The sequence below is a fragment of the Sarcophilus harrisii genome, chromosome 1 (genome assembly GCF_902635505.1).
Source record: "Sarcophilus harrisii chromosome 1, mSarHar1.11, whole genome shotgun sequence".
Lineage (NCBI taxonomy): Eukaryota > Metazoa > Chordata > Mammalia > Dasyuromorphia > Dasyuridae > Sarcophilus > Sarcophilus harrisii.
The window spans coordinates 475,607,626-475,635,617 of record NC_045426.1 but is presented as its reverse complement, the minus strand read 5'-3'; the positions used below and the strand labels follow the sequence as shown (position 1 = coordinate 475,635,617).

The 27,992-nt window shown below is 33.0% G+C and overlaps 1 protein-coding gene across 3 annotated transcripts in view; it reads left to right on the top strand.

The window, feature by feature from the left end:
- Positions 1–27,695, top strand: part of UBE2V2 (ubiquitin conjugating enzyme E2 V2) — a 66,604-nt gene extending 38,909 nt beyond the window's left edge. For 2 of the 3 annotated variants that reach the window (XM_012541334.3, XM_031946426.1), the window contains exons 2-4: positions 9,312–9,460; positions 15,451–15,576; positions 23,454–27,695. In XM_012541334.3, coding sequence (XP_012396788.1) covers positions 9,312–9,460; positions 15,451–15,576; positions 23,454–23,600 — 422 coding nt within the window. In that variant the 3' untranslated portion in view covers positions 23,601–27,695. Of the gene's footprint in view, positions 1–9,311; positions 9,461–12,052; positions 12,249–15,450; positions 15,577–23,453 lie in introns of those variants that run through there. The other variant, XM_031946425.1, reaches the window with a different exon arrangement.
- Positions 27,696–27,992: the final 297 nt, after the last annotated feature.

The following is a 27,992-nucleotide window of genomic DNA, read 5'->3' as shown; positions in this document are numbered from 1 at the left end:
AGAGAAGAGGGTCCAGGACAGTGTTGGGGGACAACTGTGGTTGAGGTATGACCTAGTTGAAGATCCAACCAAGGAGACTGAAGAGTGGTCAGATGGGAAAGAAGAAAACAGTATCACTAAAACCCAAAGAGAGAATCAAAAAGAGACTGCTTGATTGTATCACAAGTTGTAGAAAAGTTAGGATTAAAAAAAGGTGATTAAATAAAAAATAGTAAACATTGAAAACCAATACATTATAAATATAAAGTGATTTAATACTTAAAGCAAAACAGTTTAAATCCATAGTGTTTTTGGAGAGAGGATAAAACTGTTTGGAATCGGGAAATGATGAAGCTGGTCTTTGAGTTTTGTATTAAAGAAGGATTCTAGAAAGAGGAATTATGGTAGGAGGGCTTTCAGGGCAAGGCATGAAATTGACGGTACTGTTTGAGAACCAGAAAGAAGAACAGTGTGACTAGATAATGGGGGGATGGGTTTATCTGATGAAGGGATAATAGCTAATGATCTAGAAACACAGCTTGGGGCCTCATCATAATTAAGGCTTCAAAAGCATTTGACTCAAACCATTTTGATAATTGGTGTCTATGTGTTTCAATGATTCTAAAGCTTTTTATGGTGGCTCAGAACTTCATTTTGTTACTTAAAAATATTTATTTTTTTTTTTTTAAATTTAATAGCCTTTTATTTACAGGATATATACATGGGTAACTTTACAGCATTAACAATTGCCAAACCTCTTGTTCCAATTTTTCACCTCTTACCCCCACCCTCCCTAAATGGCAGGATGACCAGTAGATGTTAAATATATTAAAATATAACTTAGATACACAATAAGTATACATGACCAAAACATTATTTTGCTGTACAAAAAGAATCAGACTCTGAATTATTGTACAATTAGCTTGTGAAGGAAATCAAAAATGCAGGTGTGCATAAATATACGGATTGGGAATTCAATGTAATGGTTTTTAGTCATCTCCCAGAGTTCTTTAAAAATATTTTTTCAATCAGCAAAAATCTGCATTTTCTTCCTCTTAACCATTCCTTCCCTATCAGGGAGAAAGGGGGGGGGAAGACCATACAATTCTTGTTATAAATGTATAGTCAAGCAAAAGAAATTGCCACATTGACCATATCCCTCCCCCAAAATAGATGTCTCATTCTGTACATCTTTAATTTCTCTATTGGGAAGTCTTTAGAAATCATGGTTAGTCATCATGCTGATCAGAATACCTAATTCTTTTGAAGTTACTTTTCTTTTCTTTTCTTTTCTTTTTTTTTTGGTTTGTAAATGCACAATATATGGCATGGATAATTATTATTTTTTTAAATTTTTAATAATTATAACTTTTTATTGACAACCCATGCCTGGATAATTTTTTTTTACAACATTATCCCTTGCACTCACTTCCCTCCTTCCACCTTCTCCCCTAGATGGCAAGCAGTCCTATATATAATGAATATGTCACAGTATATCCTAGATACAATATATGTATGCAGAACCAAACAGTTCTCTTGTTGCACAGGAAGAATTGGATCCAGAAGGTAAAAATAACCCGAGGGAAAAAAAATGTAGACAGTTTACATTCATTTTCCAGTGTGCTTTCTTTGGGTGTAGCTGCTGTCCATCATTGATCAATTGAAACTGAGTTAGAGCTTCTCTTTGCTGAAGAAATCCATGAAGTTACTTTTCTTTACCACATTGTTGTCATTATAAAAATTATTTTCCCGTGTCCAAAGATCTATCAAACTATGCCTACACCCCTTTGATCTAGCAATGTCTCTATTGGGCCTGTATTCCAAAGAGATCTTTAAAAAAAGGAAAAGGACCTTACATGTGCAAAAATGTTTGTAGCAGCCTTTTTTTGTACTGGCAAGGAACTGGAAACTGAGTGGATGTCCATTAGTTGGAGAATGGCTGAATAGGCAATGGGTTATGGATGTTACGGAATATTATTGTGTTATAAGAAAAGATCAGTAGGATGATTTCATAGAGCCCTGGAGAGAGATCATGAACTGATGCTAAGTGAAATGAGTAGAACCAGGAGAGCAACAAGATTATATGATGATCAATTCTGATGGACAGGCCTCTTTTCAACAATGAAGTGATTCAGGCCAATTCCAGTAAACTTGTAACAGAGAGAGGACTGTGAGGACTAAGTGTAGATCATAGTTTTTTTTTTTTTTTCCCCACCTTTTTTTTTATTGTTGACTTGATTTTTGTTTTCTTTTTCATTTTTTTCCCCCTTTTTGATCTGATTTTTTTTTTTGTGTGTGTGCAGCATGATAATTGTGGAAACATGTATAGAAGAATTGCACGTTTAACACATTGGATTATTTGCTGTCTAGGGGAAAGGGTGGGGAAAGGGAGGGAGAAAAAATCTTGCAAGGTTTTGCAAGGGTGAATGTTGAAAAGTATGCATATGGCTGAGTGAAATGAGCAGGACTCAGGAGATCATTATATACTTCAACAACAATAATATGATGATTAATTCTGATGGACCTGGCCATCTTCAGCAATGAGATGAACCAAATCAGTTCTAATGGAGCAATAATGAACTGAACCAGCTACACCCAGCGAAAGAACTCCGGGAGATGACTAAGAATTCCCAATCCCTATATTTTTGCCTGCCTACATTTTTGATTTCCTTCACAGGCTAACTGTACAGTATTTCGGAGTCCGATTCTTTTTCTACAGCAAAATAATGGTTTGGACATGTATACTTATTTTGTATTTAATTTATATTAATTTTATTTTAACATTGGTATCCCCATCTAGGGGGGGTGGGGAAGGGGAAAAACTGGAACAAAAGGTTTGGCAATTGTCAATGCTGTAAAATTACCCATGCATATATAACTTGTAAATAAAAAGCTATTAAAATAAAAAAATAAAATAAAAGAAAGTATGCATGTTTTGAAAATAAAAAGCTATTATTAAATAAGATTATTATCTTGTTTTTGTTGTTTTGATCTGTACCAGTTCATATAAGTCTTCCCAGGTTTTTCAGACACCATTCTTTTCTTTTCTTTTTTAAATTAAATTTTATTATAGATTTTTATTTACAAAACATACAGGTAATTTTTCAACATTGATCCTTGGAAAACCTGTTTCAACTTTTCTCCTCCTTCCTCCCCATCCCCTCTCCTAGATGGCAAGTAGTCGAATACATGTTAAATATGTTAAAGTGTATTTAAATCCAATATATGTATACATATTTATATAGTTATCTTGTTGCACAAGAAAAATTGGATCTAGAAAGAAAGGAAAAAGCCTGAAAAGAGTTCACACTCATTTTCTGGTTCTCTCTCTGGGTATAGTTAGTTGATTCTCTTCTTTACTGAACAATTAATTGAAACTGGTTTGAATCATCTCATTGTTGAAGAGAGCCACATCCATCAGAATTGATCATCATATATAATCTTGTTGCCATGTATAATGATCTCCTGGTTCTACTTATTTCACTTAGTATCAATTCATGTAAGTCTCTCCAGGCCTCTCTGAAATCATTCTGTTGGTCATTTCTTACAGAATGATAATATTCCATAACATTCATATTCCATAATTCAGCCATCTCCAATTGATGGGCATCCACTCATTTTCCAGTTCCTTGCCACTACAAATAAGGCTGCCACAAACATTTTGCACATGTGAGTCTCTTTCCCATCTGTAACATCTCTGGGATATAAGCCCAGTAGAAACACTGCTGGATCAAAGGGTATGCACAGTTTGATAACTTTTTGAGCATAGTTCCAAATTGTTCTCCAGAATGGTTGGATCCGTTCATAGTTCCACCAACAATGTATCAGTGTCGCAGTTTTCCTGCATCCTCTCCAACATTAGTCATTATCTTTTCCTGTCTTCTTGGCCAATCTGAGAGGTGTGTAGTGGTATCTAAGAGTTGTTTTAATTTGCATTTCTCTGTTCAATGATTCGGAGCACCTCTTCATATTACTAGAAATAGTTTCAATTTCTTCATCTGAAAATTGTCTGTTCATATCCTTTGACCATTTATCAATTGGAGAATGGCTTGATTTCTTATAAATTTGAGTCAATTCTCCATATATTTTGGAAATGAGGCCTTTATGAGAACCTTTGTAAAAATGTTTTCCCAGTTTATTGCTTTAGACATCATTCTTTTCATCATTTCTTTTGTTTCATTTTTATGTACTGCAATTATTTAGCCTTTTCCTAACTGGTGGGGATTGGTATCCCCTTTAGATTTATTCTCATTCTTTTCCACTTTAAAAAGAACTACAAATATTTTTATACATCCTTAGGATTTGTTTTGCTTAGAACTAATGTCTTTCATGATGTACTCTCCCTCTAATTATCTAATCATCTCTTTTCAATTTTCCTCTTATTTTCCTGTGCTTGTGTGTATATGTATATCTACTTCTCTTTGATCAGTTGAGATGAGTGTCAATTGTCAGCTCACAATCCCTTTCTCCTTGTTTCAATAGATATATACTTGGTGTAGCCCAATTATGAGATAGCTTTCCCCAACTTTCCTCCAGTTCTCTTTTTTCTTTTGATCCTCCCAGAGTAATATTCTTCCTCATCTTTCCAGACTTCTCTTAAGATTATTGATAACATAAGAGAATCACTGCTGGGCCTTGTCTAATCAGATTCTTCTATGACCCTTAATTATGATAGGATTCAAAGGGGGCACATCATATCATTTATCCATCTTGGAGTGTGCATAATCTCTATACTGGAACATAGGCAATTGATCCTTATAATTGTTTATTTGTATTTCCTTCTTCTCTCCCTCTCCCGTAGTTCTTTTTAAAGTGGAAATTGGGGTTGAGTGATTTGCCCAGATTCACACAGCCAGGAAATATTCAGTGTTAGAGGTCAAATTTGAACTCAGGTCCTCCTGACTTTAGGGCTGGTTCTCAGTCCACTAAATCAACTAGTTGATACCTTTTTTATATTTATCAGTTTTAAGATTTTGGACCCCTCTTCCTTTTTAAAAGGAATTCTTGAAAGTCTTGTGTTTTATATTCTCCCCACTCCACTCCTCAATAATATGGTACTTAGTTTTGCTGGCTAAGTTATTTTTAGTTATATGTTTTATATCCTTTGCCTTCCAGAATATTATATTCAAAGCTCTCTTTTTTTAATGGTAGCTGTTAAATCATGCATGATCTTGACTCATATTCCTAGGTACTTGAATTATTTCTTTTTGTGTACTTACAATATCCAGAATTTTCTTTTCTTTTACCTGGAAGCTCTGGATTTTGGCTAAAACACTCTTGAAAGTTTTTATTTTGGGATTTCCTTCAGAATGTAACCAGAAGATTCTTTTTGCTTCTATTTAATTTTGCTTCTAAGCGATCTGTGTAGTTTTCTTTTTAAGATTTCTCAAAATATGATGGCTAGCCTTTTTTTGATTAAAACTTTCAGGTTGTCCAATGATTTGTAAGTTTTTTCTCCTAAATCTTGTTAGTCAAGTGAGTTATTTTTTGCTATGAGATAATTTTCTTCTATATTTTAAATCTGTTGAGTTTGTTTTAATTTGTGTGTGTGTGTGTGTGTGTGTGTGTGTGTGTGTGTGTGTGTGTGTGTGTGTGTGTGTTTCTTGGACTCATTGGCTTTTATTTGGTCCATTCTGATTTTTAGGAAGTTTGTTGCTTGAGCAATGATTTGTACTTCTTGTGCCAAACTATTAATTCTCCTTCCAGTTCTTTCTTCCATATTCCCTCATTTCTTTTAAAATTAAAAAAAAAATTCTTGCATTCTTTCTTCTGGGTATTGTAGTTGAATTTCTGCCCAAGCTGTATTTTTTTCTCCGAAGTTTTGCTTGTAGATATTTTGGAGATTTTCTCTTCTGAATTTGTCTCTTAATCATCCATGCCATATAATAACCTTTTATGATGGGATTCTTTTTTTGTTTGCCTAATTTTCCAGACTTCCAACTTCTTCTGACTTCTAAATTCTGACTTACAACTTAATATTAAGGCCAGACTTCATATTTGTGGAGGAAAATCTGCACTGGAACTTGTTGATTCTTTTGTTATTTTGAAATCTAAGAGTAAACTGGGCACTTGCAGTATCCAAAAATAGTCTTATCCAGGGCAAAGTGTGATTGCTGCATCTCAGCCACTCTAACCCTCTTCTCCTGAAGAGGGGACCCTGAAACTCAGAAAATCCTTAAAGGAGAAAATCTCCTTCAACTCTGCCTCAGTGAGGGACCCCGCCCCAAGGACACTTGCATCTTTGTTATCTGGGTGGGGTCTGCTCAGTCCTGAAACTCATTGAATTCAATTAAATTCTAGCCCTAGCTGAAACCCAGTGAGAAGTCAACTTGGGACTCCACCTTCCGGCCCCCTTGAGCTAAATCTCTCATTATAAAAAGAGCCAAACTAAAATCCTCTCTTCAGAGGTTCCAAACATGCCCTGCTATTCTATTCTTGGCACGCCAAGGGCCTCTGCCCACTGGAATACTGTTTCCAGTACTATCCTTTCTTTACCCTCACCTATTTCCCTAACTAGACTTTAACCTTATTTCCAATCCCCATAATAAACCTCTTTTATCAATCTAGGTTTTCAGGTCTGTAAATTCCTTTACAGGGAACTTTTGGGCCACCAGAAGGGAGTTCCCCAAAACTCCCTATCCTTGTCCTGAATCCAAAGGAGGTGCAAGGGAGCTAAACTTAACCTGAACCCCAAACCTGCCACTAGACCTCATTTAACTCCCTGACCACCAGAAACCCTAATTTCATTTGGGTTCCCCAAATCTAAACGTCATCACTCTCTCCCCCCCAGATCTCTAAAGGTTTGACCTGATTTTTGATCTATATAAGAGTAGACTGTTGGACTCATCCCACTCTGAATTAACCTGGGAAGTTCTTGTGATTCAGAGGTATAAAATTATAGGTTCCCTTTTGGTCTGGTATTCCTATCCTAGCTTTTCCTTTGAAGATTTAAGACTGGGCTAGAAACCCACTCTGCTTCTGGGGTCTGATCTGTATTATTGCTGTTATTTGCTTCTGAACTTGTTTTTTCAACTATACTACCTTGGACTGCCAACATTCCCTATCGTGAAATGCTACTTCTGGGCACAGGTCTTTTCCTCACTCTGCCTTGGATGTGGGTAGGTGGGTGGTGGGTGACAAAGCTTCTTGATATCTATTCCCTTGATTTATTAGAATGGCTGGAGTTACCTGCCTTTTGTATTTTCATCTACATTGTTTAGTATTATTTTGGGCCTTAATGGGTGCTTAGTAAGTGCTGTTTCATTTCCTGATTCTACTTGTTTATGCATAATGGGCCTAATAAAGAAGCAAAAGGTAAAACCTAAAAATGGACTCACATTTTATATATTTATATATATACATATATATATTTTTTTTTTTGTATTTGTATTTTTTAAGGCAATTGGGGTTAAGTGACTTGCCAGGGTCAACAGGAAGTGTTAAGTGTCTGAGGTCAAATTTGAACCCAGGTTCACCTGACTTCAGGACCAGTTCTCTGTCCACTTCACTATACCATCTAGCTGCCTCTGTTTATATATTTCTTAAATGCTGGTTGGGATGGAAGGACCATAGTAAAAAAAAGTTGAACAGCTAGGTGGATAGAGTACTAGGCTTGAAATTAGACTAATCTTCATAAGTTCAAGTCTGGCTTCATATGCTGCCTGTGTGACCTTGGACAAGTCACTTAATTGTGCTTGATAAAGTTTCTTCATCTGTAAAATTAACTGGAGAAGGGAATGGCAAACATTTCATCATATTTGCCAAGAAAAGCCCCAAATAATGTCATAGATAAATGGAAATAACTGAAATGACAGACAACAGTAAAAAGCCAACTTCTTGACCACATGATTTTGAACAAGTTTCTGGTGTCTCCCCCCCCCCCCCCCCCCCCCCCCCCCCCCCCAGTCTATTAAATTTCTACACTTGCACGACACAGATAAATGGGTTTTTCATTGTACTTAATGTTGGTGAAACTAAATTTTTTTTTGAGGGGCGAGATACCTTAACGTTACTATGGAATACTAATATTTAAAAGTTGATAAACCAAAAAAAATCCTTCCTTCTGAATCTACTGAATAGTTGAAAGTTTATCCAAGGGCAGTTGGCCCCTCAAAGTCCACTCATTTAACACTTTACTAATTCTTTCCCTCCTGTTTCATTTTCTTATGCCATTAATCATAGACTTACATAGTCAAATGGATATTGTCCAGTTGCCCATCTTTTACAGCAATACCCTGTATAATATCTAACCTTCATTTGTACTTTGTCAAAATGCTTCCAGTGACCATCTATCATAAAAAGTAGTTAGTTCAACTTTTGACTGGTTATGAAACTTGTTGAGCTACAGTTTGCCTTATAATTTCTATTGGTTCAAAATCTGCTTTCTGAAACTATAAAGAATAAAATGAATTCAGCTTCTTTATAATAATTCAACTCTTCTGTATTTTTGTTTCTGTAAAGTATATCTACTTTTGTTCATAAAGTTGTTATAAAAGTAAAATAAAAAGACAAGCAATTTTTTTATAGTCAGCATGCTAACTTTAGATAAAATTTATAATTACCTGAAGTTGCACTGTTCTTTGTGCTTATATAATACATTAATTATGGAGGAAGGGGTATTCCAATGTATGGGACAGCTAGATGCACATAAATATAGCACCCTTGCCCAGTCATGAAGACTCTTATTGAATTCAAATCTGGCCTTGGATACTTAATTAGCTGGGTGACCCTGGGCATGTTACTTAACCTTGTCTACTTCAGTTTCCTCATCTGTATGATGAGCTGAAAAAGGTAATGGCAAACCATTCCAGTATCTTTGTTAAGAAAACCCCAGGTGTCATCATGAAGAGTCAGACATGACTGCAAAATGATTCAGTAACATCCCAGTATATACATTTTCTAGTACTTGGAACATAATTTTACTATTTTAAATTGTAGAAATTTCTTCTTTGAATATTTTATTGGTCATTTTTAAGATTTGTTTGATATAGAATACTAGACCATAAATCCATCCCTGATTGTGATAATTCTCCTTGTGGGAAAACACAGCCCAGTTTATGATAATCTGCTTTATGATGTTTTTAAATGTGGGGAAAAGTACTATATATAACTAGGAAAGTTAAAAAAGTATGTAAATGTACTAATATTCAACATGGTTCTTTCTTTAGCCCTTATGAGCAATTGTAAGAATTTTTCCTTTCCTTGGAAAAGAATTTAAATATTTATTACTAAAAAGAAGTATGAAGATTGTTTCACTTACCAAAAGTTGAATTGGGATGTTTGTGAATATTCAATAATTATGAGCTTTTTACATTTCCATTTCCTTTGTGTAGGAGTTAAAGTTCCACGTAATTTTCGCTTGTTAGAAGAACTTGAAGAAGGCCAAAAAGGAGTAGGCGATGGGACAGTTAGCTGGGGACTGGAAGATGATGAAGATATGACACTTACAAGGTGGACAGGCATGATTATTGGGCCACCAAGGGTCAGTCTCCCAAGTTTTTTTTTGTTAATACTGATTTTAAACTAATAAATGACTCACTGAAAAAATGTTAGCATAAGAAATAACTATTAATTCTAATTTTAAAATGTTTCCTGTGTTTAATATAGATTTACAAATTCATTTGCAATAAAAAAGGTATGTTAGAATTTTTTATCAGTTTCAATCATATTGCATAGTAAAGGTGTATATATCCTTTTATCTCTCTCAAAGTTATTGGCTTTTATTTTAATTTGTAGGATTTTTTTCCTGGATTGAAGCAGCATATTCCTCATTTCAAGGAATTCCCTCACTGAGGGTTAGTCAATTTTTTTGAAACCTATGCTAAAATTCTCTTTGGTTTGATAAATTGAACACCAATTCAAATTTTTCTTTCATTTGGTATAATTATTTTGGTATTGAAAAGAGCATGGTATAGTAGATAGGGAAGCTGACTTTGAATTCTAGAAGATTTAAGTTCAATTTCCTCTTATATATACTAGCTGTGTGACCCTGAAAAAGTCAATTCCCCAAGTAGTTTCTATGAGGTTTTAACTCACACAGAAGAAATTTTGTTGTCTTGGTAGAAGAAATTCGTTACTGGGGGAATTTTCTACATTGATGAAATCATAAGGCCTACTAAAGGCAATTTTATTTTTTTACACAGTGGCTCCTATATTATCAGACTAATAATACAATTGTGTGTGTGTGTGTGTGTGTGTACACACACACACACACACACACACACACACAAATAAATGGTAGTGGAATCATTATATCTGAATTCTTAAAATTATAATTCCCAGTGAAAAAGTATAAATTTTACTAAAGAAGAGTATCTGGCCTAGACTCTGTGTAGGAGAACGAAGCTTTGGGGAAAAAAAAACCCAACAGATTTTATTATAAAAAAAAAAAAAACAGATATTCAAGACAGACTATAACTACCTTTGTGTATGCCTACTATCCTAGAGATTACTTGAAGATTCTGACAGTAGGACAGCTTGTCATTTCCTTTGGTTGTTGTCAGTTAGTCAGCAAGTATTTATTAAGACCCTGCTATGTATCAGGAATTTTGCTGTGCCTTAAATTATATTAAGCAAGGCATAAAACAAAAATATTTGCTTGCCAAATATTTTTGCTACTATGGGAGGTTCAAAGGGAAGGAGTTCCTGTAGTTGGTGAGGGTCCTATCATGTCTTTGTTGGAGATTTTATCAAGCCCCAGAATATTGCAGAGTCTTTTAAGTAGGGTCCATTATTAGTTATAAGAGTTTGGCCTATGCAAAAAACAAAGTGAATGAAGATTGCTAGGTTGTGATATGTAGTTGGATTCATAGTTTCTCCGTCAGTACATGTATCTCAGGCACTGTTCACTGATAAGCTGGGCTTAAAATTAAATAAATCTTTGATAATGGCCTAAATTATTTTTGGCAAATTACACACCTAAAATGATCCCAAATTACCTTCAGAAAGAGTCATCTTTTTTAACACGGCTTCTAAAGAGTTTAAATTGAGAGTCATTCAAAGGGCAGTAAAGAGGCACATAAGTGCACATAGGGAGAGTATAATATAATAAAATCAATTGTACAAGAGAAGTTTTGTAAAGAACATCATCAGAAAAATCTGTGTTCAGTAAAGAACAAAGGAATAATTGTTGAACAGGCCATGTATTCCATTGGGTATTTACTAGTGCTATATCAAGAGAGCTAGACAAATAATCAGCAGCAAGTTGGGTGGAACTTCTGTTGAGAATTTATTGAAGAATAGGATAAAAGTCACAAAGAAGAGGAAATGGATAGCTTGCAATTCATGTTGGAGTACTGCATCAGTGAGATTACAGATCCTTTTGAGAAATGAATTGTAATACAGTATATTCAGATATATTTTAGCTATTTTGTCGGTTAACACAATATTCACAAGGAAGCTAAGATAGAGTAAGTAACAATGATAATTTCTTGGAAGGAATATTTTGTTGTTGTATGTTCGTTTTTATTTTGCTATGCTGATGCATATTTAAAAGTTAATCAGTTTTCTAAAAAAATTTCAGGTGTTAGGAAAGAAATCACATATAAGCTCTAGCAAGAAGAATTATTTTTCATGTTCATCAACTTTATACAGTATGTATTTAGTACATATTGAATTTGTTGTAAATAATGATTTAAGATACTTGCTTTAGCTTGTAATTTAGTTATTATGAAATTAATTTCCTAGTTAATGTTATTTAAATGTAAATGACATTCATAATTAAGTCCACTAGAAATAACATTTTAAAATAATTTGTTTCATTTTGCTAACTTCACTGGTTCTAATACTCTTCCATTTTTTTATGAGTTCAAATCAACCAACATTTGTGTAAATTACTTAGAAGGAGGAATTAGAATTGGAAGAAGCCTTAGAAATTATCTAGTCCAACCTCTCATCGTACAGTTGAGGAAACTGGGGCCCATTTGCTAAACTAATAAGTAGCAGAGCTGGGATTTTTATTCAAATCCTCATATTCCAGATTTATTGCCTCTTCTCTCCCTATCCCCCTTATGTCATTTTTTCACTCTCCTGCTCTTAGGATAAAATCCATTTATTTTGCTCTTGGTTCTTTTAGGCATCAGGGAAAGCTGCAGTGTTTGAATTATGGTCAAATCATGTATCAAATTAACCAAAGATGCCAATGGAGTGCAAGTTCTAACAGGTTCTACCAAACTGGAAAGGCTACTAGTATGGGCCCAGCGACGGACTGTCGCTTGAGGATCAGCCTCACTCTGTGCGGAGAGGCTCATCACCAAAAGGCTGGCCACCAGGTGATGAATTTTTTTGGTCACAACTCATGAAACTTATCTACAAAGGTGTGCGTGGGTTGTGATCTAGTTTGGGAGAGGGAATTACTTACATTGAAGAAATCACATTTTGAAGAAGGCAAGATATGCCACCATGCCTTTATCTCCACTCTGTTTATACTCAGACATTTCTGGGGAATTATCGATTGATTCTCAAATTTTATCTACTATTATTATGTCACTGGTGTTCCAAAATAAGTCTGTTACTTTATTACCACTTTTTTTTTTAAGGCATGCCTAAATTTTTTACAAAACTTTAAAGCATTATATGGATGTGAGCTGTAAATATGTTGACTTTTAAAAATGCATAATTGAGGGGGAAATCAGAAAGTGAGTGTATATGTGAAACCTAATTTTTGATTCTTTTTGTTAGGTAAGTAAAATGGTATACTTATACACCATAAGTCCCCATCTTTTTCCACTTCCAGTCTGGTATTTTGTAAAATAAGCATACATAGATGATTCTCTTCTCCTTAATTTCTGATTTACTTTATATTATTGTTCCATTTTACTTTTTTTCCTCCAGGGAGTTTTTGTGTAATTTTTGGAGCTTTTGCTCTTCAGACATCCTTTATGTTTTTATCTTTGACTCATTCTTCTGTTTCTGCACTGTTGCGTTTTTTTTTTTTTTTTTTTTTTGTGCAAGTTTGTTTAATCCCTAATTAAACTATATTAACAAATAGTACTCAAGAATCCAGATACCATTTAAAATAATGTTCACATTGGTATATTCATTGTATTCAAGATTCCAAACTTGGAGTATCAGGATTATATCTTCTTTTCCTGTAACTTTCGCATTGGAAATATGGATTCTTATCATTTTCTTCATAATGATAAAAGAAATCCTCGTTGCTTCAAAGTCCTAGGATTGACTCCCATAATTGGGGGATAGCTGAGTGTTTCTGTGGTTGTCTACACTGGATGGGGAAGGACATAAGGAAATAAAACAGGATTTTCTCTGAAGGGAAAATAAAGATTAAGGGGAGGGTGAATAGCAGAATTCTGGTTCTAGAGTCATGTGAAAGCAAAGTGTGGTAGGATGATAGCATCCGTGACCTGAAGTGGAGGGAAGCAAATATTATAGGTAAAAATAATATACTTGGGTTGGGATAGTGAGAAGGAAAAATTGAGTGGTAAGTTTGGTAAGGTTCCTTGGAGAAAAACTGATTCCAGTTAGAGGACAGTGAAAATGTTGTGGCAAAGTTTAATGGAAGAGGAATAGAAGGAGAAAGGTAGCTAAGGTAGTTTTCCTCACTGTAGGGGTCTGTGGGGAGTAAAAGACAGACTGACAGAAGTATCTCTGTTGATGAGGACAGGGAAAGTAGGGGGAGGGAAAGGAAAATAACTAAGATAGCGGGATAGGTGTTCCTAAAAGAACATTTTTAATTTGTAAACTGCTTTTTGTGAAAAAGGGATGTTAAACTTGTGATGCATTCCATTCCATCTAATTTTTTTAAGACACTCCACTCTTATCTACTTTTCTATTTGATAGCCATTTCTCACCTTGTTTATTCCTCTGTCTGTTAACTGTCTCTGTTTCACAATGACTAGCAATAATTTTAATTATTCATATCATACTTCTTTGACTTTTTCAGTGTATCGCAACATATTTATTAAATTCTGTGCCTTCCTATAATTGTACCTTTTCTGCATAAAACATACTCCCCATTCTCCACATACTTCTAATGATTTATCTTCAGGTAGATAGTTAATTGACCCAGATTTAGTTGCAAGGAGGAATACAACATAAAAAAGTCTTTGAACTGGATAGTTGTCATAAATAATTTAGAAAAATAGTTATACCAGCAAGATCAATTATTAAAGAAATATTTGGTAATGATAAATCTTGCATTTATGTCTCTCAGCACAAATGGGTAATTTAGTAAAACAAACTAAATGCATATATCAATATAAACACAAAAAGAAATGTGAAGTAATTTTGAAAAGTTGTTGACTTATATGTTTGAACAACTGTGACTAAAAATCTAATATGTGACTTCTAAGTTTCTATAGCTCATGGGTTCCCAAATAAATTGGAATTTTAAAAAATCTTATAAATATATTATATATAAATATAAAATATTATAAATATTAATTTGTGCCATAATAGATATAACATGGGATTAAAGGGATTACTAGGGGAACTTTGAAGCTAAAAAAATGAAAGCCTCTTTTAATACATAATTTGGTACATCATAAGAAAGATATTGCTGATTGGTATTTTTCACTGCACCTTTGCTTTTGGTCATGAGAAATAACTAGATTTCTATAGTATATAATTAGGGAAATGTTTATATATACCCTTCTGGAATGGAGGCTGATAATATATTTACTCCCATAAAATTGGGAATTAATGCCATAGCATGTAGGGGTTACATTGGGTAATTTTATGTGGCTCTTCTCCTCCCACCCCCGAATAGTTCACTTTCCCTGGATTCTTAATGTGCAGGTTATATCTGTATATAATAACCCTCATTGGTATTTAATAAAAATAGCTCACATTTACATAATACTTTAAATTTTATGAAATGTTTATCCCACATGTTATATTTATAACCTGTGAGGGTTTATAGTCCAGCTCTTATCCCATTTTGACAAAAGAAGAAGGTTGTGACTTGCCCAGGGTGAGGTCACTCAATCCAAGTCAGTACCTGAACTTCTGATTTCCAGGTCAGTGCTTTTTACACTATACCACGATTAATATCTTCATTTGGTTCTTTATGTATGAAGTTTTTGATAATAGAAGTTACTTTTAGTATTTTATGTGGGACCAAACAAGCCTGATTTTTGTTAAATTTGCTAATTTTATCTTTAGTTTCATTAAACCTTGCTTTAAAGAGTATTGATACTAATTTTTTTTTTTTTTTTGGAGTAAGAGGAATAATTGCTTCTAGAATTTCTTTTATTTTTGATTAATTTATAAGACAGTTATTCTCTTATTTACTTATTACTACATTGATAATTTTAACTATAGAGGTTTAATAACCCAAAGAGAAATGTATCCCTCTCTTCTAACACCTCTTAAAACCATGAGCCATAAAACAGCATAATTAAATTAGATATATTTCAGTGCATTTATTTTGGTATCTTTTGAATTATTTTAAAGTTTTGTCATTTAAAATATATCTCAGTTCTTAATAAGCCATTGATCTTTTTTGCCTTCCAGACAAACTATGAAAACAGAATATACAGTCTGAAAGTAGAATGTGGATCTAAATACCCAGAAGCACCTCCAACAGTTAGATTTGTAACAAAAATTAATATGAATGGGATAAATAATTCCAATGGAATGGTAAGTTGAAATCATCTCTGCCAAACTCCATTATTTGAAGCTCTTAATAATGTTCTGGAGGAAAAATACCCTTAAACTTTACAGCACAAAATTTCTTGATTAATATTTCATAAATTTTTTTTGTTTATTAAAAGAAAAAAACAAAATAGGAAAAATAAAGAGAAAGAAAGCAAAACCGAAGAGAACATTGGCATATGCCCAGAAGAACTTCAGGGAACTTCAGGGAGGATTCAAAATATATAACAATAAATTTCCAGTTCAAGAAAGCATATATAATAATAGTAGAAGAAATTATATTTATGAGTGTCCACCCTTTTTTTTTTTTTTTTTGCTTCCTTGTGGTGGTTCTTTTATTCTCTGTTGCACATTTTTTAAACTTTATTCTTTTTTTTTTTTTTTTTTTTTTCTATCATCCTTCCTACCTCCCCTAAGCAGGCTATAGTTAAACACAGAAGCATTTAATAGTTGCACTCGCATGTACGCACACACATACACACACTTTTCTTCTCTCTCTCACTCACCCATAGACCTATACACATATGCATATAGCTATATACACCCATATTTAGGTGATACACATACATATCTATATATATTCAGATACACACATTTACCCATTTGCTAATCTAAATCTAAAACAATATTAGTATGACTGACATACTGTAGCTTTTTTTCTTGATTGAATCTTTGTGTGACCTAGCTGCCCCTAGATCTGTTGTTTTTCTTAGAAGATGTTTCCCATTCTGTTCTATTTTTCATTCTTTGTGTTCCATTTTATTATTTCTTGGCCTCTTAACAGCTTTACTAGCTTTCCCTTATCCAGTTCTAATTTTTAGTTACTTTTGTGTTTATGATTCTATCCATTTTTTCCTCCCTCTGAGACAATTGGGAGTAAGTGACTTGCCCAGGGTCACACAGCTAGGAAGTGTTAAGTGTCTGAGACCAGATTTGAACTCGGGTCCTCCTGACTTCAGGGCTGGTGCTCTATCCACTGCTCCATCTAGCTGCCCTTCTATCTCCTTTTTTTAGTTGGTTAACTTGTTTTCATAATCTTCTTGTTTTTATTGAATGGTTTTTATTTTTATTTTTTAGTTTTTTCTCAATGTGTCTCATTTGATTTTTAAATTCTTTTTTGAGTTCTTTTATAAATTCTTTCTGGTTAAAGAGCCATTTAATGTTATTCCTTGAAGTAGAATCTTTTTTTCTTCAATGTCTTCCTCTGAAGATCAACCCTGGCCTTCCCTATTCCCATAGTAAGTTTCTGTGGTTGGGTTTGTTCTTTGCCAGTTCATTTTTTTTTTTTAATGGAATTCTCTCAGTCTTCCGGGACTCAGACCCGGACTCTGCTTGCTGTTCAGGAGGTAAAAGGTCCTGTGATTCCTGCTGAGACTCCAACCAAACCCAGATCGCCCCAGGGGTTCCTACTTGGTGTTTCTATAAAACTAACCTGGAGGTATTTGCAGTTCACACAGGTTAATTCCCCAGCCTGACATTCTGATCTCCCTGAGTTCAGCCTGTTCTGCCCCAAGTCGTCTTGATTTTTCACCAATCTGTGATCTTCCTGAGGCACAAATTTGTTGTTGGTGGGGAGCTATTTGGAGAGCTTTTGAAATTTACTGACACATTCCTCCACCTTCCCAGGATCTTTCCTTTAGCATTTAAAAAAAAATGTAATTTCTTGGGTTTTGTTTTTTGTTTTTTTTGTTTTTTGCATAAACTTGGCTTTTCTTAGAGACTGTTTTATCAATAGAAATTAGTTTTTTGGTGAAGTTCATATTTTTTCCTTTTTCCCCCCTCCTAACATGTTTATTTAATCTTATACTAGTCTTTGTTGATTTCACTCTATTCAGTGGAAACCATTTGCTAATTTCCTACTATGTGACAGGTACAAGAATTGAGCTTTAAAAATCTCGTATTTGATCAAGGCAAGGTAACTTATTTTTCTCTTGAAAATTGTATTAGTCTGAATGTAGACTGTACAATGTTCCTAATCTCACTTGTATTAAATCTGAATGGATTAGTTTGTCTGTAGTATGCATGTAAATCTATAACACATACACACACAGATTTTTCTCCATCCTGCCCACTCTCCCATAGAGATCGTTATTTTGAATTTTGAAACTAATATCCAGGTGTTTAGTATTTTCTTTTGTTTAATTCTGTATAACAATGATATTACAGTTATAGGGAATTTATATTTAACCATCAGGTAGCAGATAGAAAGCTGTCCCATTAACTAGAAAGTCTTGGGTTAAAGTTCTACCTCTAATACATTTAGGATACAAATGAAAAGAAAAACTAGAATATTAATTAAATTTTTTTTAGAAAACATGATTAGTGGTTACTAATTTTTTTAATGTCCTGGTAATCATTTAGTACATATTAATTTAACAATAAGTTTATTTACCATTCTTTTATAATGGATTTTTCTCACATAATAGATTCATTCAGTAGATTTTGAGACAAAAATGCTAGGAAAAATGTATTTCCTTATGGGATTGGGGGGAGGCTTTCTAAGAAAACAGTATCTTATAGGGTTGGGGAAGAAACATGAAGACAGTGTGGGTAGTAAAGACTATTCTAAAAAAAACAATAAGAGACATGTTTTAGATAAATGGAAACTGCCCAGCTTTATATTTCCAATTGTGATATTTTAGTGATTCCAAAGAATTGATAATAGTAAACTGAGGAGAGTAGTAATTTAAGCATTTTGCAGATGTGTGTGGAGTATTGTTCTAGCTTATGAAATATTTTTAGCCATTCTTGATCTTCTTATGCTTATTATTCTTTATAAATATTATTTTCTTAATGGAGGCTTTACCTCTCTTTGCTACTTAGCACAAAGCCTAATTTAACAATAGATGTTTAAATAGAAGTGAACTGAACTGTCATTCTGTTATAGTTTGGGACCACCATGGGTTTACCCTTTACACCTGCTTCATTTATTTATTTATTCATTTATCCATCTGTCTATTTATTTGTCCACCCATCCACTCACTTATCTATCTATATCTACTTATTTATTCATTCATTCAAAGTAATCTTGTAAAAGAACCTTGCCTGGATTGGTAGAAAAAATGGAGATGCATCTACCTACTATCATTATAATTGTTCCTCATCTCTATTTTTACTGGAACTTATATACAGTAAATTCTTTAGCATTGTGTTTGTGTGAAAGGTTCTTAAAATTATAATTGGAATATCCTTAGAAAAGGTATTGGAAATGGGCTTTTCTCTCTACTTTATTTTCCATGTATACCTACATAATGGTATTGTGGATAAATCTTAGGTTTATGTGCTTGTATTTACAGAAGTTAGGTGCCGTAATGAATTAATAAGCCTTGAAACCCAGAAAGACCTGGGTTAATGTCCATACTGATGACCAAGGGCGGGTTTTTTAATTTCCATTGGCTCAGACAACTCTCAAGACCAAGTTAGGAAAGAATTTCTGATCTACATTTGTTGAATAGGCTTTCATAGAGGAATAACACCTAGCTATAGATATATTTGTTTAGACCTGTTAGGTGAGTTTATATGTGTTAGAGACAACTCTTGGAAATATAAGTACTACTTTAGTATCCATGGAAAGTGGGTTTGAAAGAGCAGCTGTGCATTTGTTCCCAAAATCAAATTAATTCACTTCAAGTCTCTTTTTTGAGGTTTTCAGAAATTTTATTGGGGCTTTTCTTTGAAGCCTGGGATAAGAATTGAGGATTAGGACTTGAAATTTATAACCCAAAGTAATGGTATTCTGCCCCCTCAAATAATTTTTGTCTATGATTAGGATTATTAAATAGCTTTCAAAAATCAGGAGTATCAATCATTTCTAATTCTGAATCAATTAACTGCTCAACAATTTTCTTTCCAAATTAGTTTATTTTAATTGAAATTAAATGAGGATAAATATTTTAATGGTAGACATAACTTCATAAAATTTTTAAAGCATAAGAATGACCTGCTTAAAACCTTATAAACATGACCTGCTTAAAACCTTATAAACATGGAGGATGGAGGAGTGTAGTAGGAAGAAGCTTCTTCTAACCCTAGCTTCTTCATACCTACTTCATCAAAGTTCTAAGAAGCATGCAAAACCGAGGAGTGATCCTGAAGTCTTAAGGAGAAACTACCTCCTTGAGCCTTAGTTTCCTCATCTGTAAAAAGAGAGATTTGGGGGCAGCTAGTAGGTGCAGTGGATGGAGCACGAGCCCTTAAATCAAGAGGACCTGAGTTCAAATCTAGCCTCAGACACTTAGCACTTCCTAGCTATGTGACCTTGGGTAAGTCACTTAACCCCAATTGCCTCAGATGAGAGAATCAGACAGAGACAGACAGATATATATTTGGTTTTGATGGCCCCTGAGATGTTCTCCAGTTCTAGATATATGATTTTATGCAGTACACTCTAGGATTTGCAAGACTTAAGACTGCTTGAGGACAGCTCTTATTTAAACCTTGATTGTACATTCTTGCCTCCTATTTACAATTCTTTCTTCATGATAATAATTTATATTTACATAAATATTTATATTTTGCAAAATCCTTTATTCATTCTCATTTGATCCTTAAGACTACTGTGAGGAAGGTTGTGTATAAGTCATGTTAGGATTATCTCCTTTTTACTAGTAGGTCAGTTGACGTTTTAAAAAAATAGTTTTTTCTTTTTCAAAATACATGCAAAGATAGTTTTCAGTATTTACCCTTGCAAAACCTTGTGTTCCAAGTCCAAGTTTTTCTCCTTGCTTCTTTCCCTGCTATTTCCCTTTCTCCCCCCATAGCAAGTAATCTAATATAGGTTAAACATGCGTAATTCTTCTAAACATATTTCCACATTTATCTTGCTATGAAAAAATGTATTTTAATATATATATATGTATAAATATTTAAAAAGGGGAAAAAAACAAGCAAGCAAACAATAACAACAAAGGTGAAATATAATGTGTTGTAATCCACATTTGGTCCCCATAATTCTTTCTTTGTGTACAAATGGTTCTCTCCATCACAAGTCTGTTGGAATTACCCTGAATCACCTTGCTTTTTTTCACTGTTGGGTCCTCTTTTATTTACATATGCTATATTGTGCTTTGAGACCTCCCAGTAAGCAAATAAGAAATGTTATTGAATTGAATTATTAGCTTCACCTGTAATACAAACTGTTTAACCATGAAGGGACTTTGGCTTTTAATCTTTGTAACCCTTATGCTTAAAACACATCTAACAGCAGGTGCTTTACTGAATGTTTGAACTGAATTTTATTATCTTCTACTTTTGTCATTTGAAAAATGAAACATAATACTTGGCATTTAGGGTGTGTGTGTGTTTCAATTAGATTTTGTAGTGTGCCTTTAAAATCATATTTTTTTGTGTTTATAAAATGAAACTATGCAGAAATATTTCTTATTTTCATTATAAAACACAAATTATAGAGTTTAAATGTTGTGAGATCTTAAGCTTGGGAGATTATTGTGTATTGTGGACTGATGAATTGCAGATTTTATTCTGACATGATATTTATTTTCCATTTATCTTCCCCATCTTTCACCCCATCAAGATCTTTATTGAAAATTTATGAACTTCTTGTGGAATCTCTTTGGTGCTTCATGGGATTTGCAGTCACTTACATTTATTTAACTACCATTACACAGTGGCAATATTTGTTTCTGTTTTGGAAATATCTTGGGTTTCTTTCCACTAATTTTATAAACTCCATTCAGTTATAGAGACAGTTTATAATAGTCTTAGAAGATTGTATTATAAACACTGTTATGTAGCATTCCCTTAGTTTTTAATAACTATTAAGAGAAATTCTTCAGAGAATCTCTATTCTTAGATAATTCCCAGTTAACTGCCTTCGTTATGTAGAATGTATTACATTAATTGTGGTCAGTGGAAATGGTAATAGAATATCTTTTATATAGAAAAGAGATAAGCGTTAAAACAGAATTTACTATATAGTAAAAATATAAAGGATATTGGTAATCTTCTAGTTCAACATTCTGATATTACAAATAAGGAGGATTAGCTCCAAAAAGGTGAAGTGAAGGGTCTTGCCCAAAGTGATTCATTTTATCTGGCTTGTTTTCCATTATAAAATGAAATACTTATAATTTGATAAGTGTATGTGCTTATTTTGGGATTGGAGTAGTTAAAAAGGAGAAAAACAATGAATCGTCCTTGTTTTTCTTTGATAAAGCAACCCCTATCCTGGTGTCATTTTTCCTTCTTTCAGGCCATGAACTGTAATCAGTAATCAGTCCAATTCAGTGATGTACTGTAGTCTCTTCTATCTTTGAATTCCTTGACCATTGTATCATCTGATGTCTTCAGTGTTGAGAAATTTATTAATTTCCTCTCCTCCCTGGTTTATCCAAGTGGCCAAATAGTGTTTAACTTAAGGAACATTCTTTGATCTACTATAGATTTGTTCTCAGTGTTAACTGACCCTAATTGGGCTCATTGCTTTACAGTCTTCCTTTTAATAATCCCTTATTAATTCATATTTCTTTTGGTGGCTATTACAAACTTATTCTTCAGTTCCCCAGTTCTACTTTCATTCAAAGGAAATGATTTTACCTCTTATGGAAATCAAGATCACCCACCACAAACTCTCACAACTCCACTTTTTAAAGTCTTTATTTTCTCATGTTTTCTTCTTTCTTCCCTTAAGACTTCAGAGGATGAGGTAGCTTTATTCAAAATCACCCCCTTCCACATTATTCTTTGTGATTCCACTCCCTTAGTTATTGTCTCTTTAGTGTCCATCTCCTTCTATTGATTCCTTTCCTATATGCTTAAATATATATTAATTGTCCCCCATTAAAAAAAAAAAAAAAACTCCCCTGCAGTCTTAAACCTCACCATTTTCTACCTCTTCTCTTTCAGTGCCAAAATTGAAAAAAAAAATTTAAAAAATGAAAGAGTAGTTTACACTACTGAAGAGTGGGTCATTCAATGTTAATCTTCCCTCTCTAATTTTTAGGAAGTGATTTTGTGTGTGTGTGTGTGTGTGTGTGTGTGTGTGTGTGTGTGTGTGTTTTATTTGATCTCTTTGACTTGACTCTCCTTTCTTTGCACATTTTCTACCTTTACAAACTCACAGCTTTGATTGACATGACATTTTCTAAATCTGCATCTTTTGCACATTTTCTACCTTTACAAACTCACAGCTTTGATTGACATGACATTTTCTAAATCTGCATCTCTAGTCCTGACTTTTTTGTAGACCTTCAGTCATATGTCTTTCATGTTTCCAAAATTGAATCTTAACTATTTTCTCAACTAGTCCTTATATCGCCGTCTCTGCAAGATTGTCAGCCATAAAAGACTTCATTGAACCCTCTCATTAAATCTCATTTACAACATTTGATTTTAAAGCCTTTTTTTAAAAAATAAAATAAATTAAATAAAAAAGAATTGATTTTAGCTTGGCATGTTATCCTCTCATTTTACAGATGTCAACTCATAATTATAGAATATTTACAAAGACAGAGTGCTGTCTTTGCAGTAATCCATTTTGTGTGTTTTTCTCATTTTACAGATAAGGAGATTAAATTTTTGAGATTATGATCCCCCTTCCCCCCCCTCTCTCCCCAAGACAACATTGTAACTTAAAGGTAGCAAGTAAGAACCAGGACTTGGATTTAAGTTTAATATGTCATGCTGCCTTTCTTTTTATAGATGAGGAAATTAAGGCCTAGTCAACATCCCCAGAGTTATATATCTTAGAGTGGGACTAACTACGCAAGCTTCTGATTCTTGGTTCATGGAAGATTGAAAGAGAAATTGTAGACTTAGAAAGTTATGCCTAAAATACTTTATTCATCTCTATAGCTATACTATTTTATGTACATTTATTTGTGGTCTTTCTTTTTTTCTCTTAGGTGGATGCACGGAGCATACCAGTGTTAACAAAATGGCAAAATTCTTATAGCATTAAAGTTGTACTTCAAGAGCTAAGGCGTCTAATGATGTCCAAAGAAAACATGAAGCTTCCACAACCTCCAGAAGGACAAACATACAGCAATTAATTTTAACAAATCTCAAACTTATCTAAACCAACAACCTTCTACTCATGTTAATGTCTTGATTAAATCTCACAATGCAAAACCCACACATTAAAAGAATTCCAGCTGGTATACATGACCTGGACATTTGTAAGAATATATTTAATATATGTACACCCATTATGTTTTCAGGCACAATGGGAAGAAAAATGCAGCACAATTTTTTTTTTCCTCTTATCAAGGCACTATCATTTAAGCATAAACCTGGAGTACTCCAAATGGAATTCAGGTTTTACAAGATGAAAGCATGGCAAGAAGTGTCAGATTGCTGTGGAGTAATGTATGTTTCAGAAATCTAATTTCTCAAGAAGGAAAATTATAAATGGCATGCTTGATCCATCTTGCTTAGTGAAAGAGCTGCAATTTAAATTGTTTAAAATAGCAGGTACAATAAATACTGTTGCTAATTTTGTTTAATTTTTGAAGAGGTGTGGGTACCAACTACTAGTAGTAACAAAGAGTATGTTCAGGATTGTTTTGATACCTGTATTTATAAAACGGGGGGAGGGATTAAGGGAGGGAGATGGATTTCTGTTTTAAAGCAGCTCCTGTGTGTTACATGTAACAGACATGGTAAATACTTGTTTACAGTCTTTGTTATGATAAACCATGAATTTAAGTTTTAAGTGAAAAAACAAAGGAAATAGGTGTATGGATATGTGATTCTGAGATAAAAGTTAGTCTTAAAATGTAAATAAAATGTGGAAAGTATCCTCAGAGACTGTGCCATTTCTATGATATTGCTGTATTATATGTACAATAATTTGCCGAAGTAGCTGAAATCAGAATTATTGTATCCTGTTGATCTCTCTATTTGTTCCCCTATTTTTGTATATTAGTTAATTAGACCTTTGGTTATAATTGCATAGGAGCAATTACATAATTGATTTTATCCTGAGAGAATAGAAATCCCTTGTATTGTGTTTTTAAAACCTCACAATTTTTAATCACACCAGAATTTTCAACACCTGTCTCTTATACTCTTTGTTTTCACATGCTTTTAGTTTTTTTAAACATCTTTTTTTTTTTTTTAACATTTTCCTGTAAAACAGGTTGTTCCCACTAAAATACTCAGTTACATGGAAGTATATAAGCATGTCTCTTCTTTTGACTATACTGTCAGCCCTTGACTGCTTATGATATGAGAATGAATTTCAGCCATACCTCACCCAAAACATTTCCAAATCATATTTTCATCATATTTAATAATGGTTTTCACATTAGCAGCCTTGGTGTTTTTCCATTTAGTTTGTTGAAATGATTCAAATTAACAGTAGATTTTGTAGCATTGTGTTATTTTTCTTCATCAGATTATGTAGTTCATCAATGTGTAAAAGATACTTTGGTTAAATTGATATATTTTAATATGCTTCTAACCCTTTAATTATAAAATGATTCACAAGAAATAAATTATTATATTACTAAAGACCACACACATAGGCGCCACTACTTATGTAGTGTGTTAAAAATGTTTTGAAATAATTATTACTGATTTAAAAATATATTCTACTTCTAAAATGTTAATTTTCAAATAGTTGGAGAAGAAAGGAAATTGATGTGGTTTGCCATAAAACTTTGTAAGGTGTTCATGGAACTTGGACAGTCTCAGTCAGTGTGCCTATGTATGATAAGTGCTTTTTCACTGTGAGAAACTGTCTTGCCCTACGTGGAAACTCGTAAAATGTAGTGGGAATATAAATTATTTACTCTGGGAACTTTGTATTATTTTAAATCATCTGTATGCTGTTAAAGTCTTTATATACTTGTGAGGTTGAGAAACTAGAACTATTTCTCTTGTGTTCCTTCCTCTCAGGCCCACAATTGTGTTCAAGTGTTGGTTTTCCAGCTATATGTTGTCTTAAGTTAAATCTGCAACGTATATTTGTCATTAATTTTGGGGGACTATGGATTTCTGCAGAAACTTGCATGCCAATTAATAAATTTAGGAAGCAGAATCCATTTTTGCATGCTACAATTGAGCTGTATGTAGCAGTCAAAGCCATGCTGGTTGGTTATAGAAGGGGGATAATATAGAGCCACTCCTACAATAGAGTAACATCTAAACAGGGCAGTTTTTATGCAATTTTCCCTTTGTCTCTCTTGAAAAGAGGCTAAGGTCCTAGGAGTGTATAGTCTTAAAAATTTTAAGTGAACTGTAAAATTGCCTTAGATGATTGTTTAAAAAGGTTAGTAAGTGAAACCCTTAAAGGGTAATCATATACTAATAAAGGATTGTAAAACAACTTCTTCTTGTTCTATTAGGTCAGTGTTCTCCTTTCTGAATTGGTCATATGTTAAACTCTCCCCCTGTGGCCCACCGGATCTGAACTAATGAGATTTATATTCATGGACATAATATGATTTTCCAGTGTTTTGGAACAACCATTTACAACCTTACAAACATCTATATGTATGTTACAGGGCCTCATCATGACATTAAAAAAATAGAATAGTTTATCAGCTTAAAGAGTAGCTTAGCTTGGCCCATGTATATTCTAGCAAGTAATTTCATAAGAAAAATAAGGTACTTAAAATGATAAAGTGAATGTTCTTATTTCTTATGCATTTTATTGACAAATGAATAATTTTACTTAAATACACTAACATTTCATCTGTATAATTAAAAAGGAACAGTTAGAAAACACTAATATTAGTTGTAAAAGATTTTCACATGTATGACAATATGTTGACAATTCTTACTGTGTTAATCCAAAACGTAAAGACTTGATGTCATAGAATTTGGTTTAGTAGGAAAATAAATGTTCAAATATGTTTATATTTTTAAACTACACAAGCAATAATGATAATACCAATTTAGTCTAAGGCTTTGTAAACATTTAGGAAAACTGAAACTTTATTTCCCAAATCATTTTTTATATACTCAAATTTTAGACATATATAATTTTGTAAGCTAGGGATAAGACTAATAAATGTTTTATTTTGTAGAAAGATGTTAAAGGCTAAAGATAGGAATGAAACAGAACATGTTGTACCTTATTTGTGTGCTTCTATAGTAAATTTAATTTATGAGTTTTGGCTTATTTTCTTAGATATCAAAATGTCAGATTATTTTTTGCTAAACATGTACATTCTAGTGTATTTTATCATATCTTATAACATTAGTACATTCCATTAGAATGGAATTCTAATACTTGACATTTTTATTTTTATTTTTTGCTTATGATGTCTCCTTTCCCTAATCTCATTCTATAGTTAAGCAAATAACCATTACTTAAATTTTTTCCAAATACTACCTTGATATTATATATAGATAATGATATAGAAGTTTTTCTTCTTTTTGTTTGAAGATTCAACTTTCAGGGTTTTAAAAGTGTATGTATATATACAGTGTATGTGTAAAGATATACATGGAAAAGGAATGTATAAAATATATTAAGAGAGGGGTTACATGGGAAAATTTGGTTAAATAATTTATATTTTTTATAATGGTCTTTCAAATGAGAATGAATAAGTTTTATCAGAAGTTACCAAATATATGAAATGGGAATATCCGGGTGATAGTGCTACTTAGAAAATGCTAGTAGGTTTTTATTTTAAAGTAATTAGAATCATGGAAAATGACAACAGAATGGTTCCCATGAGACTTTATTTCTAGAGGAAGCCTGATAATTAGAAAGAAAGAAACCAGTATATAAAATTAATGGGGGAAAAAATGGTAAAACTTTTGTTTTGAGAAAGTGCTGTTGAATTTGTACTTTTTAAAAAGATAGATATGAAAACTCTACTACTGTTAAGTACTAATTGGGATGTATGCTATCTAAAGTGTTTTATTAGCATATATACCCATCACGTGCTAGGTCTAGTGAATAAAACCCAAACCAGGTTAATTTCTGGTTGGTGCAATTTTTTGATGAATCTCAGTAATAATCAAGTCTGTTTACAAATGTTAAAAAAAGACCCTGGTGGGTTTGCCCTTCTAGAGTGAATATTTGAACAAGTGTGTAAGTATTGTATAAGTGTCCTTTTTGTTGTAAACTGTCAGTTATGAGTCCTGAAAGAACCTGGTTTGGGTTCTGATTAAATTAATATTTACTCTTGTTTTTGCTGAGTAACTGGTGGTTACTTTCAAGGTTATTCAATTAATTATTTGAATGCCTAATATATACATGGCATTGTGCTTTGGGGTATGGCAGGGGTTTGAGAGATAAAAGTAAGACATCTTATCTTAGAGGAATTTATCACTTATTAGAGTACAAGTAACAAATTATAAGTTAATCATTGAAATGAACTTTAAATTTTTTTTTGTGGGATATTGTGTTCTGTTGCTGGGACTTAAAGGAAGGCTTTGCAGAAGAGTTAAACAAAAGAGATTTTGCCAAAATCATTAGGTTTTTT